Here is a 19,508-nt window from a genome sequence, read left to right as displayed (position 1 = left end):
TAGATCGCCATCTGGTGCTGGGCTCGGATGCTTGCAGGTTGTTTTTGTCTTCGGAAGAAGTCTTTGGTCACGAGATAGGTGACTCCTCCCTTGGACTACAGTGCGCATGGGCATCCACTCCATCCTCAGATTGTTTTTCGCCATGATGGGAAATGATGGAGTTTGTAAAAAGAGAGAGATGTCCATGTGTAATGTCTAAGTAAGACAATGCTGGAACAGATACAGGTCCCGGGGAGGTGGGTGGGCGTGTGTGGCTCTGCAGCTCTACATGCCAAGAACAGATGCATACTGGTAAGTAGCATATTCCGTTCGAGGCATATGAGCTGCAGATCACACACTTAGGATAGACTATATAGCAGTGTCTCCCCGAGCGGTGGTCACCTGTATCGGTTGCAGCAGTTTGGAATAAGGTTTAAGGACAGCCTGACCTACAGAAGCTTGTTGTTTGCTTGCACGTCAACACAGTAGTGTTTAGTGAAGGTATGTGTTGTAGACCATGTGGCTGCCTTACAAATGTCTTCTAAGGGAATGTTTCCTAAGAATGCCATGGAAGCCCCTATTTTGCGTGTGGAATGCGCTCTAGGGGGAACTGATAGTGTGCGTTTACCCTTGTGGTAGCAAATTTAGATACATTTAACTATCCACCTGGCTATCCCGGATTTGGAAATGGGGTTGCCTTTATGTGGTGGAGAGAAAGCAACAAACAATTGTTTGGTTTTGCGGAATGATTTGGTTCTGTCAATGTAGTAAAGCAGGGCTCTTTTAACGTCTATGGTATGAAGAGCTCTTTCAGCTACCGAGTCCGGATTTGGGAAGAACACTGGTAGCTCAACTGATTGGTTAAGATGGAACGGAGATATGACTTTTGGCAGGAATGTCGGATTTGTTCTAAGAACCACTTTGCTGCGGTGTAATTGTAGGAATGATTCTTGTATGGTTAAAGCCTGGATTTCACTTACCCTTCTAAGGGATGTGATAGCAATAAGGAAAGCCACTTTCCATGTGAGGAACTGCAGTTCGCATTTATGCATAGGTTCAAATGGGGGTCCCATGAGCCTTGTAAGAACAATGTTTAGATTCCACACTGGAGAGGGTGGTAATCTGGGCGGAATAATCCTTTTAAGGCCTTCCATGAAGGCTTTAATCGCAGGTACTCTAAATAGTGACAAGTGTTGTCGATTTTGTAAGTAGGCTGCTAATGCTGCTAGGTGGAGACGTATGGATGAGTACGCTAAATTACATCTTTGCAAGTGTAGTAAGTAGCAAATAATGTTCTGGATGGATGCATCCAGTGGGCGTATATCATTGTTAGTGCAGTAAATGGCAAATCTTTTCCATTTTGTAGCGTAGCAGGCTCTAGTGATAGGTCGTCTGGCCTCTTTTATAATATTCATGCAGTCTGGTGGTAGGTTGAGGTAACCGAACTCTAGAACTTCAGGAGCCAGATTGCTAGATTCAGTTGACCTGGATCTGGGTGTCTGATTTCTCCATGGTTCTGGGTTAATAAGGACGGGGAGAGGCGCAGTTTTTGGTGTGGAACTAGAGAGAGTTCCAGCAGTGTTGTGAACCAGGGCTGGCGTGCCCATGTGGGATCTACTAGGATCTACTAGAGACTGTTGCCGGAGCTTGCGTGCAACGAATGGAATGAGTGGGAGAGGCGGAAAAGCGTACGCAAATCTGCCTGACCAGTTCATCCATATCGCATTGCCCTTCGACTGTGGGTGGGGAAACGTGGCGGCGAAGGTTGGGCATTTTGCGTTTTCGTGTGTGGCGAACAGATCTATGTCTGGTTGGCCCCATTGTTGGAAAAAGGGGAGTAGGACTTGTGGATATAATTCGCATTCGTGGATCTGTTGAGTCTGTCGACTTAACAGGTCGGCAATCTGATTGTGAACTCCTGGAAGGTGTTCTGCAAGTAGGTATATGTTCTGGGGAACGGCCCATCTCCAAATGTTCTGTGCGACCTGGGACAGCTGGAGAGAATGTGTGCCTCCTTGTTTTTGTATATAATACATGGCTGTCATGTTGTTCGTACGGATGAGGACAGTTTTGTTCTGGAGATGTATTTGGAATGATTTTAGTGCTAGGAATATTGCCAGTAGTTCCAGGTAATTGATATGGAGCACTTTCTGTTGAGTGGTCCATTTGCCCTGAGTGGTGTGTCCTAGGAGATGGGCTCCCCATCCCGTGAGTGATGCGTCCGTTGTTAGCACTAGTTGTGGAAGAGGCTCGAGGAACGGCCGCCCTTTGGACAGGTTTATTGTGATCCACCATTTTAGAGAGCGATGTGAGCGGCTGTCCAACAACACCAGATCTGTTAGTTGTCCGTGAGCCTGATTCCACTGACATGCTAGACACTCTTGCAAGGGACGCATTTGTAGTCTTGCATAAGGCACAATGAAGATGCATGACGCCATCATGCCTATGAGTTGCATGAACACTCTTGCTGGAAGAGAGTGTTGGGTTTGAAATTTTGCGATCAGAGCTTGTATGTTGGCTATCCTGGCTGGGCTGGGATATGCTAGGGCTTTGGAGGTATTTATGGTGGCTCCCAGATATTGATGTATGTGGGAGGGTTGGAGATGAGATTTGGGATAGTTTATTGTGAATCCCAAGCTGTGTAAGAGTTAAACAGTTTGGTGAGTGTGTAGAACGCATTTGTTGAATGAGTTGGCTTTTATTAGCCAGTCGTCTAGATATGGGAAGACATGAATTTGTTGTCTTCTGAGATGCGCTGCTACAACTGCTAGACATTTGGTAAATACTCTGGGCGCAGTTGTCACCCCGAATGGGAGGACTGTAAACTGATAGTGTTGTCCGCCCACCACAAACCTTAGGTACTTCCTGTGAGCAGGATGTATGGGAATGTGAAAATAAGCGTCCTTGAGATCTAGTGTGGCAAGGAAATCACATTGTTGTAGTAGTGGGAGCACTTGTTGAAGAGTGATCATATGGAAATGATCCGATTTATATACAGATTTAGGGGTCTGAGGTTGAGTATTGGTCTTAGAGTCCCGTCCTTTTTGGGGATTAGGAAGTACAGTGAGTATACCCCTGTACCCTGATGTTGTAAGGGAACTGGTTCTATTACGTGTTTTTGAAGCAATGAGAGAACCTCTTGTTTGAGGAGCGTAAGATAGTCTGGTGACATGGAACGCTGCTTGGGTGGTATGTGTGAGGGGGGGTAGTGGTGAGTTCCAGGCAGTAACCATACTGGATAATTTGTCTTACCCACTTGTCTGTTTTGATGGAGTTCCAGACAGGTAGGAACTGTTTGAGTCTTCTCCCGACTGGAGTGGAATGGTCTGGGGGGAGTGGAGGAAAGTCACTGTTTTGTGGCGGGGGGGGGGGGGTACGAGTGTTGGTATTGCCTTGACCTCGTCCCTTAGTGTTGTTTCCTCTATATCCTCCTCTAAAATATCCTCTACTGGGGTATGTTTGTTGAGAGGTTTTGAAGGTAGAGGAGGTGTCTGCTCCCATATTCTTGGAGGCTCCTCTGTAGAAGGAGCGCCGAAAGGAGCCGCGTGGTTGTGGAGACTGCAATGCTCCCATGGACTTAGCAGTCTCGGTGTCTTTTTTCATTGTTTCGAGTGCAGTGCCTACTGCTGACCCAAATAGCTGTTCTTGGTTAAATGGTTGGCTGAGTATGGTACTTTGTACTTCTGGCTTAAAGCCTGAAATGCGTAGCCAGGCATGGCGTCTGAGGAGTACACTTGTGTTTATTGCTCTACAGGCGGTGTCTGCGGCGTCAAGTGCGCATTTAATTGACGCATTTGAGACGAGTTTTCCCTCTTGAATAAGGTAATTTGCCTGGGTCTTGTATTGGTCTGGCAGGTGTTGTAGCAGATTCTCCAACTGATCGTAGTGAGCCCTATCATAGTGTGCTAGTAGGGCCTGGGTGTTGGCAATACGCCAATGATTAGCAGCTTGTGCTGCTACCCGTTTGCCCGAGGCTTCTAATAGATTCTTTGTCCGGGGGTGGTGTATCTCCTGTGGTTTGGGAGTTGGCGCGTTTCCTTGCGTTGGAAACGACCAAAGAATCCAGAGGGAGCTGTCCTTTGATTTAACAAGGATCTTCTGGGGCAGGTCTATATTTTTTCTCAATTCTTGGGTTAAGCACCCTGGCACGGACGGGGTCTTTAAATACTTCTGTGGCTTGTTTTGTGACACCTTTAATCATAGGTAGAATTTGTACTGTTTTCTGAGACTGTTCAAACGTGTCTAAGAGGAAATCTTCCTCTGGTGCATCGGAGTGCATGGTGACGCCATGGTAAAGTGCTGCCCTGTTTACTAGTTGTGGTCATCTGGAGGTGATGGTTTGGAGGGATATGGTGTAGGGTCAGGCATATCGGGTAGAGGGTATGCCCAATCCTCCAATGGTGCGGTATCTGGATCCGTGAACGGATCATTAGGGTCACCAGGATCCCCCCCTACCCATAGGTCATCATCATCATCCTGTGGAGGTGGTGTATGTGATGGAGATGGTAGAGGTAAGCGTGGTGTAGGCAGAGGGGGTGGGGTAGAAGGTCGTATGGGAGAGGAAGGAGGAATAGGTGATGTTGCCGAGTCCTTCTTTCTTATAGGAACCGAGGCAGGTGTTGTGGCCAGTTTCCGTTTCTTACATGGCACTGCACTGCAGTGACATGTCCAGTCTTTGGAATAATATAGATCCTTTTTTGTGTTGGATCTGGATGGAAAAGTTCTTGTTCTTCAGGAACAGATTTTGGCACCAATTTTTTCGGTTCCGATCGAGGTTTTGGTTGATCGGTCGAGTCTTTGGCTTTAGGAGATGTATTATAGTCCTTAGCCGGTGGTTTCGGTGCCGATGAAGGTTTCGGTGCCGATGAAGGTTTAGTGCCGAAGTTAAGTCTTTCGGCTTGGGAAGTTTCGGTGCCGGTTTATCTATGGGCCTCGAAGTTTTCGGTGCCGAGGGTGTCGGATCCGATTTCGGTGCCGAGGGGTCTTTTGTCTTCGGTGCCGAAGGTGCCGGGGGTAAAATTGCATGCGGCTTGCTCGGGCCCGAGCCACCGGAAGGCTTATGTTTCTTCGGAGCCGAGCCCGGAGGCAGGGCTTCTGAAGGGTGTTTTCCGTCTCGACTGAGGCCAGCTGGCGAAGTCTTGACCAATGCCTTTGGTTTTGGAGGGGTTGGGGCAGGGGCAGTGGTACTCACGCGTTGCCCAAGAGTAATGGGGTCGTCTGAGTCGTCTGCTTCTGAGATGATTTGAAGTTCCTCGGAATCTTCTTCCGGGACATCGGGACCCTCATCAAAGATGAGTTACATCCGAACCCAATGGCGGAAAAAAACAATCTGAGGATGGAGTGGATGCCCATGCGCACTGTAGTCACCTATCTCGTGACCAAAGACTTCTTCCGAAGACAACAACAACCTGCAAGCATCCGAGCCCAACACCAGATGGCGATCTACTATGCTAAGTGTGTGATCTGCAGCTCATATGCCTCGAACATAAGCGCCCTGCAAGTCCAACGCTACCATCCAGTCTCCTGGGTCAAGGGCAGCAAGAATCTGAGCTAAGGTGAGCATCTTGAACCTCTCCTTCCGGAGGAAGGCGTTGACGCTCCTGAGGTCCAAGATAGGGCGTAGGCCCCCTTTGCCCTTCTAGTGAACCAGAAAATAGTGGGAATAACAACCACGGCCTACTTCTGGACCAGGAACGCGCTCGACGGCCCCTTTGGCCAAGAGGGCCGTAACTTCCTCCCGTAGAAGATTCAAGTGATCCACCGACATGCGGGGTCGTCTCGAAGGGGAGGGAGTAGCCCCTTCGGGCGATTTGCAGCACCCACCTGTCCGAAGTGATGGAACGCCAGTGGAGCAGGTGATGGCGAACTCTGCCTCCCACTGGAGTGGAATGGGCCTGAAAGCACGGACTAGGAAGGCTTTGAGGCGGATGCTGCTGGGGTGGATGTGGATGTGGATGGACCGGCACGTTGTCCCCCTGTACCGCCTCGGCGGAAACCACGTCCGCGACTGCGTGGAGGGTGGGTCTGCGGCCTGTGGCTAGGCGGACGTGAGGGGTTGCCCCTTCCTTGGCCACGAAAGGGGCGAAAAGCGGAAGTTTGCGAGCGTGGGGCCGAGAGACCCAAGGACTTGGCCGTGGCCCTGGAGTCCTTAAAGCGCCCCAGCGCACTGTCCGCTTTGTCGCCAAAGAGGCGATCGCCATCAAAGGCCATGTCCATGAGGGTGCTCTGGACATCCCCGGAAAAAGACGTGGACCGCAACCAGGCGTGACGAGGAAGCGCCACCGTGGACGACATTGCCCTGCCAAGCGAGTCCGTCGTGTCCAAACCACATCGAATGGCATACCGCGCTGTGTCCCGCCCGTCGGCAGGAGCCTGGGCGAGCCGTGTCCGGGTCTCCTCTGGAAACAGGGGCAGCACGTCCTCCACCGTATCCCACAGAGAGTGGGAGTAACGGTCCAAGAGACAAGCGGTGTTAATAGACCGCAGCCCTAAACTAAGGGAGGAGAACAGCTTTTTGCCAAACTGCTCCAGTCTCTTAGATTCCCAATCCGGGGGAGCGGACGGGATGGAGGTCTGGGAAGTAGAGGCCTGGATAACCAGGCTCTCAGGGGTGGGGTGTTGGGACAGAAAACTGGGGTCGCCCGGAGTAGGGCGGTGGCGTCGGGGGACAATTTCCGATCCACAGGAGGTACTGTGGAGGGCTTGGACCAGGTGCCCTTGAGAACGTCCATCAGTGCTTCGCTAAACAGCAGCAGAGGCTCCGAGGAGTTTGCTGACGGTTGGAGCACTTCAGTGAGAAGGTTAGTCCTCACGGCCACAGTAGGGAGCTCCAGCCCGAGGGCTTCGGCCGCCTTACGCAACGCCACAGAACCGAAGCCAGGGTCGGAGGAGAGATGAAGCCAGTGTCAGGGGAGGTATCAAGTCCAGTGGCATCCCCCAGCTCATCTGCCCAGTCCTGTGATAACTGGCCCTGGTGGGCCAGAGGGTCCTCAGACCCCTCCCAGTCGCCACCGTCATCCGATTCCCGATAAACAGGGGGAATAACCGGAGCCGGACGGAAGATGAAATGGTCATCCATCGGCGTCGGATGTGGCGCCGGACGGCGCCGCACCGGTGCCGCGCTCGGATCGGGGCTGAACCGGGGAACGGCGTCGTCCGGAGACGGCACCGGGGGTGGAACCGGTGTCGACGCCATCGGAGGAGGCGTCGTGAGGTCGACCGGCATCGACTGAGATCCAGGCCTGGATCCCACGGGGACCTGCGTTGTCGGGACCGAAGTCGACGACGGCGCCGCCGGCTCCCTAGGCCGCCCAGTCGAGCCCGCGGGGTGCGAAGGCGCGCCGGCAGGTGTCGACGGCGGAGCCAGGCCCCACATGGCCGAGAGGAAGGCACTGATCTCCGCCGGAGTCGCGTCAGTCCCAGGGACCGGTAGGTATGGGGACAGACGCGGCTCCTGTGGCTCCGGCGGAGCCGCGGGGGTAGTACCACCCTGACCCTCGACCAAGTTGCGCGACCGGCGAGGGGAGTCTGAAGAGCGATGTCGTCTCTTGGACTTCTTACCATGCTTCGCCTTACCCGAAGACTTGGAACCAGACGAGCGGTGATGGTGGCTGCGGCTCCGCGACCGGTCCTTCGACCTCCGTGGACCGGGACCGTGAACAGCGCGGAGCCGAGTGCCGAAGCTCGAGAAGCTTGCGGGACCGCTACCGCCTAACCTTCGAGGTCAAGGCCTGGCAGTCGAGGCACGACTCCGCATCGTGGTCGGCCCCAAGGCAGTAAAGGCACCGGCGATGGTAGTCTGTTACCGACATCAGTCGGTGACAGGAGTCACAGGTTTTAAACCCAGGCATCCTACCGGCACCAGTTCGAGTCGACGAGTAGACAAAAAAGTCCAAAAAGTTTTAGTCAAAAAGTGACTAAAGGGGTAAGCTCTTCCCGGATCGGCGCTGTCTGGCGCGGAAAAAAGAAGAACTGACGTCAGCGCACGAGGGCGGTGTCTAAGTACTCCGATGACGTCATTCTGGCGTACAACGCCGACGACGGACGCGGAGCCGCAGACGACGCCTAGCAACGTGCAAGGGGTATTGCTGACGAAAAATCTTTCCGGATCCAGCCTGACGCCTGGGGATATTCTAAGGTGAGGAATCTAACTAACGTGTTTCTTTCAGATATCAGCGTACTGGGGTGGGGCCTATATATGCACTGTGTACGCCACAACCAGGGTGCATGACACCAGCGCGGAGCCGAACGACATTACCTACCGGTGCACAGGGGTACTGCTCAAAACATTTCCGGATCCAGTCATGACGCCTGGGTAATATTCTCAGGTAAGGAATCTGCTTCAAGAAGTCTCTATCTGATAAGGTAAAGATGCCATAAAATAACTTTAACAAAGGAAAGGTACAGTTTCACCTTTCTCAAGGTTCTCGGTCAGAGACTCTGCATGCAACTGTCACAAAAAGCAATTAATATTGGTATGAAACTTAGTGCATAGTGGCTGGGGCCGAAACATATTTTTCGGATAACCAATGGCTTTGAAAAGGGCCCCCATTCAGATTAATTATATCTACATTTATCTCATGTGGATATCCAGAAAATCAGACAGGAGTAATTAAGGACTTGTCTTCATATAAAGGCTCCGCGTAAAACAAAGTGTCAACTTAAGATTCATTGAAATAGTCTTTATCTAGAATGTTCGTCTTTTTCAAAAACTGCGTAATTATATACTCTCAAAAGACAAACAACTGCATACCTGAGCAATACCACCAACAAATTTGGTTTTGACCACCACATCGTCATCATCTGCTTTCCCAAACGCTGCTTTCTGGGCAGCCCGCACAAGGTTATCCGATGCTCGTTTCACAGCATTCCCTGCAGCCTAAAAGAAGAGAGCATATCAAAAAGGCAATTATTTCAATGAAGGTGGTCTACAAAGAGAAACCAAAAAGAGCCTCCAATGAGCAGAGAACTGATTCATTTCATGTAATGCATATGTAAACACAAATTAAGCCAAAGTACCGAAATATCATAAAGGGGGATGCACAGTTGTTTAGGTATAAACAGTACGTTTGTGACTGTGTACAAATGTCATATAATTTGAAATGTTCCATTCAGAGTAACTGAGCATTCGAAATTACAATGAAGGCAGGAGGGTGGAGGAGCACCAAGTGGGCAACCTTTGTAACAGGTAATGTTAAAAACAAACACCACAAGGCTCCAAGCACATGCTTGCAAAGGGGTTGTGGAGTAGTTGGCAATGATATTGGACATGTTGGCCATACTGGGTTGGATGTACAGCAGCTTCTCTCCACTTTATAATTTGATTGTTTCACCTTTTTAAGTGTCAAATGATATATTACTCCAACATGTTAATCAATGTACTTTGTATCCAAGACTGGATGTGGATTCCTCTGCCTTTAGCACCCTGATATTACTTTTGGAATACCTTCTCTGAAAATAATCTTTGCAGGTGAAATCAAGTCGCAAGATTCTAACCCCTAAATAAGTGCTCCAGTAATATTACCACTATTAAACTGATAAACAGAACCACTAACAAAGGTAATACAGGTTCTGAAATTTCACAGGTACAGACATCAGTTAGAAGCAACAGTCTGTTACCCAAGGCTCCTGTCACGCCTCTAGTCCCTTTGAGGATGGGAGCACTGGAGACAGCCATGGAGTCTATTATCGCTATCACCCCACCAATACTTTATGAGCAGAGTAAAGTTAGATGATTAAAACGATCCTCTTCCCTTGAAGTCCAGATACCTAGCTAAATGTAATTTGTCCACATTTTTTCAGGAACCTATATCTCTGGGTCTTATAAGAAGTGCACAAGAGGACGATCGAATACAAAACCAATGAAAGGCCGCTGAGATCACATCACTAGCCTTGTGTAATACCTCCCTTCAGGTAACAAGAGTTAACAATGCTTTGTTTTTCCCAATGACAATCTCACCTTTGTGAGAATATCAGGTTTTACCTTATTTTCACCACGTACTTTCTACTACTACTAAAGGCACTGCACAACTGAAGTACTCCTTTACTAAATGGGCACTTGTTTCTTCGTTGTATTTTAGCAAATAAGGGGCACATGCATCAAGATAAGGAATTGCGATTGCTTAATAGCAATTTTTAAGGAAACGCTATTTAGGAGTCGCAATTCCTTATGCATGGAGGTTTTCCAAAAATAATAGCGATTCCTACACATTCTTTTCCATTCATTCCTATGGGCCTAGAGGCCCATAGGAATGAATGGGAAAGCATTCGCAATTTGTGATTACCAAATAGGTAATCGCAAATTGCGACTGCAATTGCAAGGGTGCTAGGGGGCCTAAGGCCCCCATGATGCATCCCCAAAAAAGGTAAGTGTGCACATGTGGCACACATACATGCCCTAAGGGCATGTGTATGCGCCACATGGAAATGGCTTTTTACCATGTGGCAAACGGGCCGATTCTGAGAATCGGCCCGTATGCGACCGGTAAAAAGCTTGATGCAAGAGCCCCTAAATTTTTACAGAGAAGTGATACACACAGAAACATTTAGGCATTTCTAAACTCAATAAAAAGAGATCACAAGTAAAATAAAGTATGTTCATCATTTGATACATAGTCGTAGGAGATGTGAGAAAGATTCTAGTCAAGGGATGATGTTTCAATGCCCAGAACACCAGGTTTCCCTACTTGTGATATGTATTATCTGTCCTCACTACATTTGGTACTTAACTGGTGGCTGCCTGCAGTTTTGTTGGTTACGGACACTTTGTCCATATGTCTGAGGGCCCAGATAACACACTAAACAACAAAACACCATTTTATGATTCCGAACATTTGAAATCAAAAACACAAGTGAAGGACAATAAATGGAAAATCATTTAAAATGACATGAAACATGGAGACCATTACAATGTTGATGCGAGCTCGTTCAAGTTATGCATGCCTTCTATGGCTAGCTTTTCCCCCATGTTCAGTAGTCAGCATTCAAGAACAAGTGAAGAAGCCCAATCTGGTGCAACATTTAACTGTACACTGTTATGAACTTGTGATGGCTGTTACCTGCAACCTCCTCATGGCTTCCGAGTCTTGATCAGCCTTCACCTTACAGGCCACCAGTAACTGTGCCGTCGATGCTGCCACTTGTTTGGCGGAGGAGATGAGTTTTTCTTCACTGGCATGGCCTTGGACAGAGGCATTGGCAGCTTCACACAGATTGCTAGTTGCGGCTGCCACCATCCTGGCCTAAAAGTCAAATGTTTGAAACAAATCAGCATATTACTTAGCTTTTGTTTACCCTCAGTGGAAAAATCATCAGAATTATGAATACTTACAGCAGAAATAAGTCCCTGAGACCACTGCCCATCATCAGCTGCATTGGCAGGTATCGCTCCAACCTAAAAAGATATTTCAGAAACAAAATCATACGGTAGGCAGAGGATGGACATTTTACTAAAAGCACCTATCAAACTAACGTAACCAATGTCATCATGAATCCCATTTTGTCCCTTTTCTATACTGCAAAATCCCACATGGATAGAAATACCCTGCACTAGGCATATTGATGGAAATTATTTCACAATATGCAAAAATGTGCAGGATCCAAGATTCTTTATGTCATTTTTAAAAAGTTGTGCATGGCACTTTTCTCCTTAAATCGAAATACCAGTGGAAAAAAGTGCTTCAGAATGCATCTTTATTGTAAAAATGAAACTGGTAAGATACAAATGTTGTCTTGTGTGACAGACCAGTATGCATCCAAAAAGAAAACACATTTCAAGTCAAATAACTGCAATGATTCAGTTACGTTACTTTGAGAACAGCAAGGACAGAACCAGAAGAGGCAGTTGCATAGCTTAAAAGTAACAATGTTTCTCAAGTACAGTTGATTTTACAGATTTTCACTTTTTTTTTTTTAGATACGCTGCTACAATGACATATGTAGATATCCAGTAGGGATTCTTCATCAGGTGGTGAAGGGGTGGGAACTCATGCCTGCCTAGATCAACTCTCATGCTAGCAGTCTAACTTAAAGAGATAGAGATCGTGTTAGTAACTCTGCACTCAGTCCTTAATCTCTGGCTATTCATGATTTGAGGAAATAGCACCTGTATCGGATTGATATTGGAAACTGCGAAGGATACTTTTACCTTGTACAGTGTCATGTAATGTTAATCACTGAAAGAAACAATGTTTTCTTACTCTTCTGTCCAAATTCCATATTCCTATTGAGAGGGTGGATTCTAAAATGTGAGATTGGAAGCAGCATATGCCAGCACGGATTCTGCCTAAATAGACCAGTAGCGCTGGAGCTAGTGACTTGCAAAAGTATCCAATAGCCTCCTTTATAGACTGCTATGCTGGTTTATAAACTGCCGAAAGAGTATATCATCTCTGGAAAATGATGAAGCTACCTTTTTTAGCTCCTACATCGCCCACGAAGAGTTGGTCGTCCACCCGGAACTCTTGTGCGGTCAAGGGAGAACGACAATGCTCGTTTCAGTTCCAGATGGTGGAGTTGCTCTTCCTTTTTAGAGCCATGTGGAGGAGCCTAAACGGCGGACAGGGTAACAAATTGTACCAGATGCAATGGGATCAACACCTTAGGTAGGAAAGAGGCCCGGGTGCGAAGCACCACTTTGTCTGGGAATACCATAAATTAGGGAGGCTTGGATGATAAAGCCTGCAGGTCACTCACTGTCCAGGCAGATGTTATTGCCTCTAGAAAAGCCAGAGGTGACAATTGTATAGTGGCTCAAAGGGAGCACACATGAAGTTAGTGAGAACCAGATTCAGATCCCCCTGAGGCATGATGAAGGGCGAAGGGGGAAAACATATGTACAAGCCCTTTCAGAAACCTATGTACAGAAGGGGACTTAAAAAAGATGGTTGGTCAGGCAGCCACAGGAAAGCGAACAGAGCAGAGAGAGAACCCTTGAGAGTCCCCAGAGCAGAGCCCTGCTTGGCAAGGGTAAGGTTGAAGAGAAGAATATCAGAAAGAGAGTCAATATACTCTTCTGTACAATAGTTTACAAATTTTTGCCAACGGCAGGTGTATACCGTCTTGGTGGAGAGTCGCCTGGCCGCCTGGATAACTTTAGAGACTTCAGAAGGAAGGACAGAACTATCAACTGTCACCACTCAATCTCCACACAAGGAGGAGGAGAGTTGACAGGTTTGGGTGGAGGACTCTTCCCTGATGTTGCGACATAAGATCCTCTAGAAGGGGCAGCCTGAGTGGAGGATCGATGCTTATTTGAAGAAGCTTGGGATACCAAACTCTCCGTGCCCTGTCCGGAGACACAAGGATAACTTGGGCCTGGTAGTTCTTCATCTTCTTGAGAACTTTGGGCAGAAGCGGTATGGGCAGAAACGCATACGTGGGCCTGAGCTCCACTTACGACAAAAAGTGTCTCAGAGCAATAGTTACCTTGGAAACTCCAATGCGCAATACTGCTGACATTGCGCGTTCTCTTTGGAGGCGAACAGATCCAACCAAGGGTCTCCCCACTGCTGAAAGAGTCCCGGTGCCACCTCCGAATGGAGACACCACTCGTGATCCCCTAGGCATCAACGGCTGAATTCGTCCACCCTGGCGTTCAGAAACCATGCCAGGTGTTGAACCATCAGGGATATGCCCTGCTTTTCCAGCCATGTAAAGAGGCGTAGGGCCTCTTGACAAAAAGTCCACGACCTACCCTGCCCGGCTTGTTGCAGTACCACATGGTGGTAGTGTTGTCCATGATCACTTGCACTAACTTCCCATTGACAGAGGCAAGAAATGCTTTCAATGCTAGTCGAATCGCCCGGAGCTCCAACAGGTTGATGTGGAGCCTGGATTCCGCCTGAGACCAGAGTCCTCTGATCTCCACCTCTCCCAGATGGCCGCCCCATTCCAGGAGTAACACATTTATCACTACCGTCAGGACTGGTTGGGGCAGGGTGAGGAGTGTGCCTTTTACCCAATCACATTTTGTAAGCCACCACTGCAGTTCCCTTCGAGATCTGGAGTATGTAGTAGAGATTCCCCTGATGCTGCGCCTACTGGAACTTCAGGTCCCACTGCAGGGCCCGAATATGCCATCTGACATGATTTATCAACATGATGCATGAGATCATGAGGCCCAACAGCCTCAGTCACTCTCGCCGAAATCCAGGATAGAGGCTGAAACATCGGTATCATAACCTGAATATCCTGGACTCGCTGCTTGGGAAGATAAGCCCGAAACTGCACCGTATCCAGTACAGCCCCGATAAAAGGGAGCATCTAATAAGGAGTCAGGTATGACTTCAACACAGTTATAGTGAATGCAAGTGCATGCAGCAGGTCTGCCGTAGCCAGGAGGTGGGAGCCTGGGGAAGGATGCCTTCAACAGCCAGTCGCCGAGGTTGGGGAAGACTGACACCCCTAGCCTACACAGATGAGCCACAACCACCGCCATCACCCTGGTGAACACCCGAGGGGCACTAGTATGGCCAAAGGGGAGCACGGCAAATTAGAAGTGCTTGCGGCCTACCTTGAACCGCAGGTAACGCCTGTGGGCTGGCAGGATGGGGATGTGAAAATACACATCCTGCAAGTCAAACGCTACCAGCCAGTCTCCTTATTCTAGGGCAGACAAGCCCTGAGTCAAAGTGAGCATCCTGAATTTCTCTTTTTTGAGGAAGAGATTGACAGTTCGGAGGTCTACAATAGGACGAAGACCCTTGTTCTTTTTGGGTATCAGAAAGTAGTGGGAATAACAACCAATGCCTACTTCTGATATCAAACCCATTCTATAGCCCCCTTGGCCAGGAGAGCTGTAACTTCCTCTCGGAGCAAGATCAGATGATACTCCGTCAACCATTCATGAAATGGAGGTAAAAGGGGAAGGGGGATTGGAAAAGGAGAGAGTAACCCCTCCAAATGATCTGCAAGACCCATTTGACTGATATTATGGACTGCCAACAGAGGAGATGATGTTGGATTCTCCTTCCAACTGGGCAACCATGGACTTGCAGAACCAAACTAGGAGGACTTAGAGGTTGCAGCTGACGGACGACTTCTGGCTACCATTCCCATGGGGTCGGAATGCACCACGTCCAAGTCCTCACACAACTTGGGAAGCCTGCACAGGACAGTGGCCAGGATATGGCTGACGGGGTGGCACATCCCTTCCGTAGCAGCGAAAGGAAGACTGGGGGTTAGGTGTCACTGAGAGGCCCAAGATCTTGGCCATAGCTGGCGAGTACTTGAAGCACCCCAGTGGCGAGTATACCTTCTCTCCGAAGCGACGTGTCACATCAATCAATCAATCAATGCATTTTCAATCAATCAATGCATTTATATCGCGCACTACTCACCCAGAGGGTCTCAAGGCGCTAGGGGAGGGGGATCCGCTACTGCTCGAAAAGCCAGGTCTTGAGCTGCTTCCTGAAGGTGAGGTGGTCCTGGGTCAGGCGAAGGTGGGTCGGGAGGGAGTTCCATGTCTTGGCGGCGAGGTAGGAGAAGGACCGTCCCCCTGTGGTGGCTCTTCGGATACGGCGGACGGCGGCGAGGGCGTGGGTGGTCGATCGAAGCTGGCGTTTGGGAGCGTAGAAGTTGAGGCGGCTGTTGAGATATCCTGGTCCTTGGTTGTGTAGGGCTTTGTGAGCGTGGGTGAGGAGACGGAAGGTGATTCTCTTGTTGACCGGGAGCCAGTGCAGGTCTCTCAGGTGTTCGGAGATGTGTCTGCGACGGGGGATGTCCAGGATGAGTCGTGCTGAGGCGTTCTGGATCCGCTGTAGTCTCTTCTGGAGTTTGGTGGTGGTACCTGCGTAGAGGGAGTTGCCGTAGTCCAGACGGCTGGTGACGAGGGCCTGGGTGACCGTCTTCCTGGTCTCGGTGGGGATCCACCGGAAGATCTTTCGTAGCATGCGCAGGATGTTGAAGCACGACGAGGAGACGGCGTTGACATGTCTGGTCATGGAGAGGGAGGAGTCCAGGATGAAGCCTAGGTTGCGTGCGTGGTCTGTTGGTTTGGGTGCGCTGCCTAGGGCGGGGGGCCACCAGGAGTCGTCCCAGGCGGAGGGTGAGGATCCTAGGATGAGGATTTCCGTCTTGTCCGAGTTCAGTTTCAGGCGGCTGTACTTCATCCATTCGGCTACCTCTTTCATCCCTTCGTGGAGGTTGGCTCTGGCGGTGGCGGGGTCGTTGGTGAGGGAGAGGATCAGCTGGGTGTCGTCGGCATAGGAGATGATGTTGAGGTTGTGCTGGCGTGCGATGTCTGCGAGGGGGCTCATGTAGACGTTGAAGAGGGTTGGACTGAGCGAGGAGCCTTGAGGAACGCCACAGATGACTTCGGTGGCTTCAGATCTGAACGGGGGAGGCGAACTCTCTGTGTCCTTCCGGCGAGGAAGGAGATGATCCACTCCAGTGCCTTCTCCTGGATTCCGACGTTGCGGAGGCGCTGCACAAGTGTGCGGTGGCAGACAGTGTCGAAGGCCGCGGAGAGGTCTAGGAGGATGAGGGCTGCTGTTTCTCCGTTGTCGAGCAGGGCTCGGATGTCATCGGTGGCTGCGATCAGGGCGGTCTCGGTGCTGTGGTTGGCCCGGAAGCCAGACTGTGAGAGGTCTAGGGATCCGTTCGTCTCGAGGAAGGCGGCCAGCTGCTTGTTGACGGTCTTCTCGATGACTTTTGCAGGGAACGGGAGCAGCGAGATGGGGCGGTAGTTTTTGAGGTCGGTGGGGTCGGCTGATGGCTTCTTTAGTAGAGCGTTGAGTTCGGCGTGCTTCCAGCTCTCCGTGAAGGTAGCGGTGTCGAAGGAGGTGTTGATGATGTCCCGCAGGTGGGGTGCGATGACTGCATCGGCCTTGTTGAAGACGTGGTGAGGGCACGGGTCGGTCGGAGATTCGGAGTGGATGGAGTTCATTGTGCGGACGGTGTCTTCGGTGCTGATCTCGGTCCAGGTGTGGAGGGTGGCGGTGGGACATCGAAGGACATGTCCATGCGGTTGGCCTGGACATCCCCCGAAAAGCCATATTTTCTTAGCAAACCGTGGCACCGTAAGCCCACCATCGACAAAACCGATCTGCCGATCGAGTCAATCGTATCTAGATCACACCTAATGGTGAACTTTAATACATCTCTCCCATCTTTCACTGCTTGGGAGAGGATGGCCCAGGCCTCCTCTGGGACCTGAGGCAGCACTTGCGCAACCATTTCCCATAGGGTATGGGAGCAACGGCTCAAAAGGCATATGGTGTTCACTGACCGCAATGCCAGGCTGGCGGGACAAAACATCTTCTTCCAAAGAGCATCCAGACTCCTGGATTCCCTGTCCGGGAGAGCGGCAGGTAATGCACCATGGGAAGTCGAGGCTTAGACTACTAATTGCTCAGGGGTGGGGTGGTGGCTGACGAAACTAGGATTACCGGTGGCCCGGTGATGGTGGTGGGAAATTGTCCTGTTCACAGGAGCCCCTGTGACCAAGTTCCTACAAGTCAGTGCTTCATTAAAGGGCAATAGGCTTTCAGAGGAGGGAGCCACAGGATGAGGCAAGAGGCTAGTCTTGACGGCCAGAGAGGGAAGTTCGAGGTGAAGGAACTCTGCAGCCCTCTACACCACCATTGCATAGGATGCTTCCTCCTCCATAGCCACGGTAGGAGAGAGCATACCAGTATCTGGAAAGGTGTCCAGTTCACTGGCCTCTACTAGTTCCTCATACCAGTCCAAAGTCTCACCAGAGGTGTACAACTGGAGCACCGGAGGGGTCGGCCCACTCAAACACTTGGCGCATGGCCTCGTAAAACTCCTTTATTGAGGATGTGCGGAGTCAGACCTGGCAAAGGCTCCACAGAACCATGCCTGGAACGTCGATGTTCTTCACTCGTCTCGCCAGTTTTCGATGGACGAGGAGTAGTCAAAGTACGTCTAGACTTCTTCTTGTGCCGCTGTGACGAGTGTCATGAGGACCTCAAGTGCAACGAAGAGGACTTGGGGCTCCTGGAGCGGCCCTGTAACCTTCTTCTCGATCAGGACCGAGACCTCCCAGGAGTCACACTAGATGGCATCGACTGCTGGGCGACAAGCAGCTTTAGGGACTGCTCCCTCAACGCCTTCGACGCAATGGCCCGGGAGTCCGAGCACGAATTAGAGTTGCAGTCTCGCTCGAGACACTATAAACACACACGGTGTGGGTCGGTAACCGACATGGTGCGGTGACAGGCACCAAATGCCTTAAACCTTACCATCCTAGATGACATTCTCGACACACAAGAAAAAAAAATTGACAAAATGCCCAAAACATTCTGTCAAAAAGAGACAGGGGGGTAGCTCTTCTCCGGATCAGCACTAACTGGCGTGGAAAGAAAAGAACCAATGTCCTCACGACTGAATTCCACCTATATTGGGGACGGTGACATCACTTCCCACGTCAACGATGCCGAGCGGAACCAAACAAAGCCACCCGACAGTGCTCAGTGGTACTACTCACGCAGAAGTTTCCGGATCCAGTCAGACACCTGGGAAATCCAAAGGTAGGGAATCTGCAGCTAGAAGTCTGGTGAAAGATCATCACGTCGTCCACATACAATAGAATACAGAGAGAACAAGACCCTAGCTTGGGCAGAACACCTGCCATGAGGGTGACTAAACTGGGGAGGGGGGCTAAAGTTAGTGCAGTCCCTTAACAAATCATGATAAACTTCATATAATACTCCGTAGCACAGTGTCCAAAGACATTTTGCTAAAGAACGGCAAAGTAACATAACATAACAAAGAAGACTAAACACCTGCTCTAGTAATGAACATAGGGAATGTTTGGCACTGCAATAAAACGTTGAATTCATCCATATTATCATATTTTGTACTGTCCTGGGATATACAATAGTTGGAGGAAATTATGTGAGCAAAGTGTACACTTTTTTCAAGCCGATAAGTATGGATAAATTGGAAGCACTGTGGACACCGGAGGGATCAGGATCATATGCACAAGGCAAAAAAATGCAATGAGTGTCTTACCTTCCCCTGTGCGACGAGTTCCCTTTGAGCTGCAGAGGCGGACTTCACTAGGGCACTGGTAGCGGCGGCAATGGCTTTTGCTGCCTCCAAAATCTGCTCTTCAAAGTCGAGAGTCTCATCAGCTTGCTGCAACCAAGAGAGAACATAATCACGTGGAGTACATCAGACCCAACGATTACTGGGTGAAGGGGTGAAAATACTGATAAAAGGATCTCCCTACAACACTGTCAGGACAAGAGCTCACCAAGCTCATCCACGGACAACCGGTCCTATCAACACAATACTTTGACAGAAGTTAGCATGACACACGTTTCACTGTTACAGGAGAAAAGGAGGTTAATTGACATTTGCAATATTTTTTCTGATAAGCACAGAATGGTAACAACAAATAATGAGACTTAAAGAGCTGCTCCTTTAATAGAATGCCATAATCTCAACAGGGAAACAGGATATACAGAATGGGTTAAAGACCCCGTTGGCTTTCCAGCTAATAAATGATAAAAACTTTAACTGGCTTATTGCCTGGAAAAATATTTCAATAAAAAGCTAACTTT

General features: G+C 49.6%; 1 protein-coding gene across 7 annotated transcripts in view; it reads right to left on the bottom strand.

Moving 5' to 3' along the window:
* The window catches only part of TLN2 (talin 2), a 1,262,084-nt gene that overhangs the window by 20,734 nt on the left and 1,221,842 nt on the right, over positions 1-19,508 (bottom strand). For all 7 annotated transcript variants that reach the window (XM_085643650.1, XM_085643649.1, XM_085643651.1 and 4 more), the window contains 4 exons: positions 18,955-19,080; positions 11,309-11,371; positions 11,037-11,219; positions 8,732-8,857 (listed from right to left, as the gene is read on the bottom strand). In XM_085643650.1, the coding sequence (XP_085499776.1) occupies positions 8,732-8,857; positions 11,037-11,219; positions 11,309-11,371; positions 18,955-19,080 (498 nt within the window). The remainder of the gene's footprint in view (positions 1-8,731; positions 8,858-11,036; positions 11,220-11,308; positions 11,372-18,954; positions 19,081-19,508) is intronic.

Source organism: Triturus cristatus, chromosome 3_1 (assembly GCF_964204655.1).
Source record: "Triturus cristatus chromosome 3_1, aTriCri1.1, whole genome shotgun sequence".
In the NCBI taxonomy this organism is placed as follows: domain Eukaryota; kingdom Metazoa; phylum Chordata; class Amphibia; order Caudata; family Salamandridae; genus Triturus; species Triturus cristatus.
The sequence above is the reverse complement of the archived record's forward strand: the minus strand, read 5'-3'. Positions and strand labels throughout refer to the sequence as shown.